At 36.3% G+C, this 10,017-nt stretch overlaps 2 protein-coding genes across 2 annotated transcripts; one reads left to right on the forward strand and one right to left on the reverse strand.

Moving 5' to 3' along the window:
- Positions 1 to 561: 561 nt before the first annotated feature.
- On the forward strand, positions 562 to 1,545 carry LOC134332723 (olfactory receptor 1E5-like). Its single transcript, XM_063014477.1, has one exon. It carries the CDS (start codon positions 562 to 564, stop codon positions 1,543 to 1,545), a length of 984 nt encoding a protein of 327 aa, XP_062870547.1.
- A 4,617-nt stretch (positions 1,546 to 6,162) lies between these two features.
- On the reverse strand, positions 6,163 to 7,335 carry LOC134332339 (olfactory receptor 1E16-like). Its single transcript, XM_063013943.1, has 2 exons — positions 6,379 to 7,335; positions 6,163 to 6,195 (listed from the first exon to the last, which is right to left on the reverse strand). Exons 1-2 carry the CDS (start codon positions 7,327 to 7,329, stop codon positions 6,163 to 6,165), a joined length of 984 nt encoding a protein of 327 aa, XP_062870013.1. The 5' UTR covers positions 7,330 to 7,335.
- Between the last annotated feature and the right edge of the window lie 2,682 nt (positions 7,336 to 10,017).

Here is a 10,017-nt window from a genome sequence, read left to right on the forward strand (position 1 = left end):
CCCAACTTTTTTTGGAATGTGTTGCAGGCCTGAAATGCAGGAATCGATGTATATTAACAAATGAAATGAAAAGTTGAGCAGACAAAACATGAAATATCTTGGGTTCAAACTGTCTGCAATTAAATAACCGTCAGTGTAAATGTAAGGAACACTGCATTTTTATTTCATTTGCATTTTCCATACTGTCCCAACGTATTCTAATTGCAATTTTTTATGCTGATAATTGATCTGTAATGAAGGAAATGTCCCTAAAGACATTTTAATGGACTGACATACACAATAAAAGGCTGCACCAGAGTGCGGAGTTCCTTTAGTCTGTGCTGAGAGCTCGGAGAATGAGGTGAGACTAGTAGTCATTCACTTACTCACTTGTTAACTTACTCGCTCACATGCTCAGTCGCCTGCTTCATGCAATTACCAATCAAACCACCCAAAACATTCCATCAAAAATGTTTATTTAATCTTGGATTTAATTTTCAGATTTAATATCTGTATCATTGTCTGGAAAGTTTTTACAGCTATTTTACCTGTTAATTTTGATTGTATCTGTATGTTTTCAGTATGATGAACAACACCCAGAGCAGTCTCACTCTTGAGTTTTTCATCGTTGGATTTCCAGGACTTTTACCTGATTACTATAATTTAATGGCTGCTATGTTTTTCATCATTTACTTGACAACAATACTAGGGAACTTACTTCTGGTGGTGTCATTCTTATGTGCACCAAACCTCCAGAAGCCCATGTACATCACCATGTTAAGTCTAGCTTTGTCTGATATCGGATTTTCCACAGTCGCTTTGCCTAAAATAATCTCTCGCTACTGGTTTAACAATGGGTCTATTCCTTTTTTCGTTTGTCTGTTTCAAAGGCTGCTAATTCACTATTTTGGCACTCTGAATTCTCTTATCATGATGACTATGGCTATAGATCGTTATCTGGCTATCTGCTTTCCATTCAGATATCCTGTACTGATGACCAACCAGATTATGAGTATTATAACAGGGCTTTCGTGGGCATCAGCAGTGATCGCCCCTGGAATTACCACTATCCAAACTGCAAATTTGCCGTTCTGTGGGCCGAACCGAATTATTCATTGCTACTGTGACAGCATGTCGATGAATGCTTTAGCATGTGCTGATATTACCTTTGTGTCATATGTTTCGAGTTCTTTAGCTGCTGTTGTACTTTTGTTACCTTTTGGTTTTATAATATTTTCCTATGCCTGCATTATCGTGGCTGTAATTAGAACAGCCAATAATCAGGCCAAGCTGAAAGCTTTCTCTACTTGTTCAACACAGTTGTGTATTATTAGTATTTATTATGTTCCCCGTGTCTGTGTGTATGTCACACCTTATATTCCCAGTTTAAAGTGGAATGTAGACCAAAGACTTGTAGTCACTATGTTTTATGGCTTCTTCCCACCACTAGTAAACCCACTCATATACTTCTTTAGGACTAAAGAAATCCGTCAGCTTCTGATAAAGTGGTGCACTGAAAAAAAGTGTATGACCCAGGTAATTAATATTGTATCTGTTTCTAAATAAATATATATCATATTAAGTTTATTATTATTATTTTAATTAGCTTTTTTGAAGAGGTTATTAGATAGGTACATACAAAATCTAAATCACATAATTTAAAAGATATACACGACATGGCCAAAAGTATTTGGACACCTGACCATGAGCTTGTTGGACATCCCATTTCAAAAACAACTGGTATGAAAATGGTGTGACCTCTATATATTTCTTTCACCTATGTGTAGGTCACTGGAGTTTTTTTAAATAAAGCTTTAACATATGGCTTTACAGATCTTGCTTTGTGCACAGTGGCATGCTGGAACAGGAACAGGCCTACCCTAAATATAATATAATTTCCTATATATAATTGATTTATTACACCTGTTAGTAATTTTTGTGGCTGAAGCACATTAATCAGTAGGGTTGTTTTAATATAATTGTTCATATAGTGTATACTGACATGATTATGAACAGCAAATATACAAAGCTTGTAATAATGTATTAAATTAATTGTTAAAGATCATTACTACTAAGATCACCAGGGATCTTACCCCGTAGTAGTATGATGTTCTTGTTAAAAGTTAAAAGTAGAAGCAGGAAAAATGGGCGAGCTGAAGGATTTGAGCGAGTTTGACAAGGGCCAAATTGTGATGGCTAGACGACTGGGTCAGAGCATCTCCAAAACTGCAGCTCTTGTGGGGTGTTCACGGTCTGCAGTGGTCAGTATCTATCAAAAGTGGTAGATGCACATGGGGAGCAAATGCTGGCCCGTGTTGTCCGATCCAACAGACGAGATACTGTAGCCCAGATTGCTGAAGAAATGAACGCTGGTTTTGATAAAAAGGTGTCAGACTCCATGCCTTGGCAGCAAAAGGGGGACCAACACAATATTAGGAAGGTGGTCATAATGTTATGCCTGATCGGTGTACTATCAAATTGTATTCCTTTTGTCAGCTTAAACTAGTCTGTCCATTTACATAAAACAAAAAGTGATTATATGAAAGTCAATAATTTTAGATTATTAAGACATGACAAACTTAAGTAAAACCACATTTATATTTATTTAGCGAACAAAGTTATTCAACACTATTTTCATGCTGTTTTTAATTAAATGTTGTATATAATTTGATATTTATCTTCCACATTACCACATTACATTTTAGTTTAGTCTTATTTGCAGAATTGCATTAAACAGACACACTGCAAGGTGTTTTGTTCATCACAGCTTCTCATTTGAGTTAATTTAGGTTGTGATTCATATGCTTTTAAAACACTGTATCAAATAGTTTGAAGAAAGTCCAGATGTTTTTGGCAGGTTAGCAAAGCAGGTATTTTGCCTATGCCACCATGCCAAAAATTACCGTACTGTCCACATTTTATGTTGTGGAGATATCATGACTGACCTTGGATGAAATTAGATGTCTAAATTTGTGGTGCTTTGCTGGGACCTTTCTAAAGTTTATGGCATTCACATGAAGGTTGATTAACTAGTTGGTTGAGTAAACAGTAATTGTTGTATGTGTTAGATAACATTGTTTCTCAAATAAATAGAATTGTGTTTTACAAAATGTGTTGTGTTTTCACTCATGCTGACTTTGTGTATCATCTTTTTAGTCAGTATAGTAAATTTAATAGTATATAGAGGCATTTAATATAATGGGACTTACAGTACTTACAGTATGTACACTAATGTATGTAACTCAAATCATCTTACAGTGCTGATTTTAGGCTTTACTGATTAAATCTCAAACAACAACCAACAACTGTATTACAGTGTCTACATTCCAGTGTCTCAGTAGTAATGATTGCTTATTTGAAGCGATAATTTTATGCCACAGTTTGACTGGATTATAATGTGCAAAATCTAAAATAGAATAAAGCAGTGACCTGGTCACCGATAATAAACTGAATAATAATATCATTAAGGTATTTTCCTGAAGCGTACATAAACTATAGTTCTGAGAAATTGTAAGAATCAGCTTTTATTTCAGTGTTTTTTATATTATATTTGTGTTATTTTCAGTGTATAAGCGTCAAAAACAACCCCATTATTTTACACTAGGCTAAAATCTATGCAGGTCCACGGGACCATGGAACGCATTAACAGATTCCCATACATCCTTCAACGCCTTTTAAACTCAACACCACTCCCAGAACCAACTGATGTTTAGTTTCAAGGTACCACTGTATTTTTTTAAAACTCACTTCATCTTTATGGACCGATGAGTTAAATGGCAACACAATAAGTATACAAAAAATCAAGAGGTCTTAATACTTTCTGAATCCACTGTACATAATTTATTTAAAAGAGAAAAAATAAATGTTTCATAATAATAAAAAAGATACAAAGAGTAAAACATACAGTATATACAAGGTTAAAAACTAAAGTCAATTAGGTACATTTAATTTACTTAAAAAGTAAATAAAAGATTAAACGGCTAGCAGAATGTTCAAAAGTTCTTCTTGGACATCTTGTGATAGTGGAGATTGACCCAGGATCAGCCAGTCAAAAACATGACTTTAAAATTACTGATCAAGTCTAATATTGTGACATGATGTTATATGTAATATTAAGTTCAATTTTCTTTGTTATTGCCATAGATGCCAAAAGGGTGCTGCTTGGTCAGTAACCCCCCCATCACAAGCATATTATCATATAAAAGGTTCATTGTTTCAGAAGTATAAAGCAAGGTGTTTTTCTCTTTCTACACAGTTCTTTTCCGTCTTCTAAAAAGAAATTCTGATGTTTAGCTTCCTCTGGATTGCTGAGACCCTTATCATTATGACAGTACATGCTTAGAATAAGATGATTCGGAAACTTAAGGCATTTGGACCTCCCTATATTAGCAAACACTTTAAGAGGCATTTTCTTGTTGAACAACAAATACAGTGATTTCCTTGGTTGAAGCTTATCTGATATAAACTTATACATAGTAGAAATATATGTTGGTTTGAAAAAAATGACATTGTGTTCTTCAGGCCTAAAAAGAAAAGACCATCCGATTTTTACTAGTATAATTCTTAACCAAGGTCTGACATGGTATGAGGGTGTATTAGTGCCTGTGTCATAAGTAACTGTGAGTGCACTATTAATGCTAAAGGATGTATACACATTGTGAAGAACTACATTTTTACATTGTTCAATGCTTAGTTTATCATGCCAAGCCAGATCCTGCATGTGATACAACAGCATGGCTGTGTAATAAGAGAGTTTGGGTGTTAAAGACCTTTATATCAAAAATTTAAACACACTCCACTTGGTTCAGCTGCTGTTTTCAGTTACCATTTATTAAATAAAGAGGATTTAATAAAGAGGTAAGCGTGATCCCGACCCAGTGTTTTAATGTGTTGCAAACCATTTAAAGAACCATATAATTACAATAAAATAATAAACTGAATAGGGTAAAAATCAGATCAATGATTCAATGGACTGATTTCTGTTTTAGTAGCATTTCACCTGTTGTATCAAAGAATTGATGTATGAACACAGTAAATAACATTTCATTAAATTAAGTGTAATCTAAATCATAATTTGCCATTGTTTTTTCCAAGCAGAAATAATGTCTGCTTACTCATTGTTTCTAACACACTTCACACAATGTATTTATAACAATTTGGGCCTACAACTAGTTCCTTTGGTAAACTATTCTGTCTGAGCCACTCAGCTGGACATCAATTTGCTAAGAGTATAAGAGTATGGTATACAGTACTACAGTAAAAACAGCTATTTCCCCATAAACAACTACATGATTAGTTTATTCTTTTACACTTTCATAATTAACTATAAACATGTTATATTAAAAAGGCATCATTTTGTTCACATTTGTTCGACGCCTCCTGGACTGTTTTGAGCCAGAATGGCGCTGCCCGTGAGCATCAGCTCGTTAATCGAGGATTCTGTGTATAACGATGATGGGGTGCGCTAAGGAGGCGCTGGTGAATGTTTTGGTGGATAAACACGTGTTTTCTGGGTTCGGTGTGAGGGGTGAGACGGACGGTGCTGATGTCTGTGCTTCTATTAAAGCTCATTACAGTCAGGAGAACCGGGTTCTGTATTTAGTGCTCACTTCGGTTCTCGATAACAGACAGCTTCTCCGAGCTTGTGAGTCTTTAACAGTGACACTGGGTCATGCAGAAGCACACGAGTTTTGGAAAGGTTGCAAAATGTTATGTACTTGCTGATTGTAGCATTATATTATTTAAACATGACATAAACATTATACCTAATTCAGTGCCATTCTTGGGCTCCTGTAAAACTGGCCCAGACATGACACTGTGACATCAAGTCCTTTTATAGCTAAGTTAAAAAACTTAAGTAAGCACAACCAAAATAAGCCACACTAAGGAAGGTAAACGATACAGGCATTGACTTGAAATATTCCAATCATATGTGATAATAAATATACAATAAAAAACAAAAGTGTACCTATTTCAGTACCTATATTAAGAACTTAATATGATTCAACGTGCTTACACTAATTCCACATTTATTAACAGCAGGTAGTATGTTTATATGTTTATATTTGACAATTTAATGTTAAAATTCACATGTGATTTTTACTACACATTTTAAAAATGTGCTAATGCTGAGAATCAAACAATCAAAATAGTAAGTGATCAACTTGATGTTCTCAGTAAGTCTTATTTACTTTTACTTACTGAGACTTGGGATAGCTACATTTGGTAAATAACTAGAGGTGCATTTACATTTTAATGCAGCCTATATTTTGGTATTGTATTTAAACCAAAAAACAATTATGTATCAATTTCGTTGTTGATTTCACACTGAACCTGCTCCTTCTATGGATAAATTTTAACCTGACTACTACGTTAAGGCATCCTACATACTTTTTTCACTTTTGCTCTTTTGTAGAGCATTTTAATTGCCTGCATGACCTCCTCTGTCTTTAGTGTATATATAATGGGGTTTAACATAGGTGGAATAGTCTGTGTCAGAGCAGAGTTAATCATCCTATTATTTGCTTGTAAGGATGATGTAAGAGAAGCAACGTTAGTTCCAAAAAATGGGAGATAAAATATTGCCACTAAAATAAGGTGGGAGGTGCAGGTTTTCATAGCTTTTTTCCTCTCAACTCCGTGTGAAATTCGAAGCAAGGCAATACCAATACAAATATATGAGGCAGATATTAATACCATTGGGAGGCAAGCCAGTACAATAAAACTGACAACAGCCATGAGATAGTTTAAAAAATAATCATTACAGGCTAAAACATAGACAGGGCCATGATCACAAAAGTAGCTGTCAATAGTAGTGGATCTACAAAAGGACAGTCTGGTTATCAGAGCTACAAGAAGTGCTATGATTGATATAGAGAAAATCCACGTAACACCGATGATCAAAGTCATCGCTGCTTTAGTAACAATGTCATGATACCGCAAAGGAAAACATATTGCAACCAACCTGTCATAGGCCAGTACAAGCAGAGTAAGAGACTGTAAGGTCATAAAAAACAAAACAAAAAACATGTTTGCCAGACATGCTTCATAGGAAATATACTGATTCGCATAAAGCAATGTATCAATTAGCTTCGGAATGAGAGCAGAACTTCCACATAAATCAGAGAAAGCCAAGTTGAATACAGCAATGTACTTGGCTGTATGGAGAGTACGTGCTAGATAGATAGTACACATTATGAAAGAGTTCCCTAAAACTGTCACAGCATAGACAAAACACAGAAATACATAATAGTACTTTGTGTGGGGAATGTTGTAAAATCCGTTGATGTAAAAGGTGGGAGGGCGAATAAATGTCGCATTTGCAGAAAAGGCAGACCCAAAGGAAGGCATGTTAGATGTTATCTGGCTGTAAAACCTGTTGATGATAAAAAAAAAAAATAATAATCTATATACAATTTACATACAAACGTAAGATTATTATTTGTACATAAAATAATAGTACTGTGCTTATTTTATACTGTACCTTCTGCAGCCGAGACAGTATAGCAATATACATGACAACACTGTCAGGCATATTTATACTCTTCCTATAGTAATATCAGTTCTGAAGCCCACCAAACAAACAGAAAGGGGTGGAGATGTCTTGTGGGTGGGATAACCAGGCATGCATTTTGTAACAGTAAAAATAAGAAATATAATGAATATTTTAATGAATTATTTATCTGTTTCTTATTTTAAAGACATGAAAAAAGTCTTGTTTTTTAATTTAAAGACTTGCAAACACCCACATACACACACACACACACACACACAGACTAAAACAAATAGCCTAAAACAAACACTAACTGTGTGTTATCCTACAGTAACAGTGATCCTACATGTGCTAAATAATCACACCACTGGATGAACAACACAAGGTTTATTAATTCACTCATTTCTTGATTCAGTAGGCAGATTCTAATAAACTATAGCATATTTAATCTATCCAGAATTGCATTACAGTGAGATGAGAACATATTTGGGATTATAATGCTACACAACTACGTATATACACCGACCAGGCATAACATTATGACCTCTGACAGGTGAAGTGAATAACACTGATTATCTCTTCATCACGGCACCTGTTAGTGGGGGTGAGATATATTAGGCAGCAAGTGAACATTTTATCCTCCAAGTTAATGTGTTAGAAGCAGGAAAAATGGGCAAATTGTGATGGCTAGACGACTGGGTCAGAGCATCTCCAAAACTGCAGCTCTTGTGGGGTGCTCCCGGTCTGCAGTGGTCAGTATCTATCAAAAGTGGTCCAAGGAGGGAACAGTGGTAAACCGGCGACAGGGTCATGGGCGGCCAAGGCTCACTGATGCACGAAGGCTGGCCCGTGTGGTCCGTCCAACAGACGAGCTACTGTAGCTCAAATTGCTGAAGAAGTTAATGCTGGTTCTGATAGAAAGGTGTCAGAATACACAGTGCATCACAGTTTGTTGCATATGGGGCTACATAGCCGCAGACCAGTCAGGGTGCCCATGCTGACCCCTGTCCACTGCCGAAAGCGGCAACTGGACCACAGAGCAATGGAAGAAGGTGGCCTGGTCTGATGAATCACGTTTTCTTTTACATTACGTGGATGGCCGGGTGCGTGTGTGTCGCTTACCTGGGGAACACATGGCACCAGGATGCACTATCGGAAGAAGGCAAGCCGGCGGAGGCAGTGTGATGCTTTGGGCAATGTTTTGCTGGGAAACCTTGGGTCCTGCCATCCATGTGGATGTTACTTTGGCACATACCACCTACCTAAGCATTGTTGCAGACCGATGAAAATGGTATTCCCTGATGGCTGTGGCCTCCTTTAGCAGGATAATGCCCCCTGCCACAAAACAAAAATGGTTCAGGAATGGTTTGAGGAGCACAACAACGAGTTTGAGGTGTTGACTTGGCCTCCAAATTCCTCAGATCTTAATCCAATCGAGTATCTGTGGGATGTGCTGGACAAATTAACTATTTACTATGGTAAATAAAAAAAATAAATTAGCAACTATAAATATTTACAACCAGATGTATATACTGTATGTGCCTAACTATAAATACATTCCCACAGGATTTTTTGGATATGGGTCCTCATACACATTGCACATTTCCCTAAGGAATAATTAATGAGAAAATCTATTAACGCTGTTACCACAGTTGAGCATTGTCTTTTTAATTATAAATCTATTATTAATCTCAGTGGATAAAGAATACAACTGAGACCTAGAGCTTCCAGTTATGGTGGTGTATCCATTGCTTAACATAACAATATCAAGAGAGTATTCTAAGGGTCTTTTAAACTCTAATTCATTTGTAGATCTACTTATACTGCACTTGGATCCATTGTTAAAGTGTTTTTACTAAGGAACTAAGGGCATCTTTAATGTATTTGAAAAAAAAATGCATTGAAATATATGCAGTTTCTAAAGCCATTCAGACAGAACACTGATGTTATTAAGTGTGGATTCATAAAGTATTCAGACCCATTTTGACTTTTTGTAGACTTTATTGTGTTGTGGAATTGATCAGGTATGTTGGTCCTCCTTTTGCTGCCAAAACAGCCCTGCAACTGTGACTCACTGTGTATTCTGACACCTTCCTATCAGAACCAGCATTAACTTCTTCAGCAATTTGAGCTACAGTAGCATCAATGAGCCTTGGACGCCCATGACCCTGTCACCGATTTACCACTGTTCCTTCCTTGGAACACTTTTGATAGATACTGACCACTGCAGACCGGGAACACCCCACAAGAGCTGCAGTTTTGGAGATGTTCTGACCAAGTCGTCTAGCCATCACAATTTGGCCCTTGTCAAACTCGCTCAAATCCTTACGCTTGTCCATTTTTCCTGCTTCTAACATCAACTTTGAGGATAAAATGTTCACTTGCTGCCTAATACAGTGCCTTGCAAAAGTATTCAGCCCCCTTGAACTTTTCAACCTTTTGCCACATTTCAGGCTTCAAACATAACGATATGAAATTGTAATTTTTTGTGAAGAATCAACAACAAGTGGGACACAATCGTGAAGTGGAACGAAATTTATTGGATA

The sequence above is a fragment of the Trichomycterus rosablanca genome, chromosome 18 (genome assembly GCF_030014385.1).
Source record: "Trichomycterus rosablanca isolate fTriRos1 chromosome 18, fTriRos1.hap1, whole genome shotgun sequence".
In the NCBI taxonomy this organism is placed as follows: Eukaryota; Metazoa; Chordata; class Actinopteri; order Siluriformes; family Trichomycteridae; genus Trichomycterus; species Trichomycterus rosablanca.

Coding starts and splice junctions, on each gene's coding strand:
- LOC134332723 (XM_063014477.1), top strand. CDS start 562: ATGATGAACAACACCCAGAGCAGTCTCACTCTTGAGTTTTTCATCGTT.
- LOC134332339 (XM_063013943.1), bottom strand. CDS start 7,329: ATGCCTTCCTTTGGGTCTGCCTTTTCTGCAAATGCGACATTTATTCGC. Junction 6,196..6,378: donor TGCTCTACAAAAGAGCAAAA/GTGAAAAAAGTA, acceptor TACCAAATGTAG/CTATCCCAAGTCTCAGTAAG.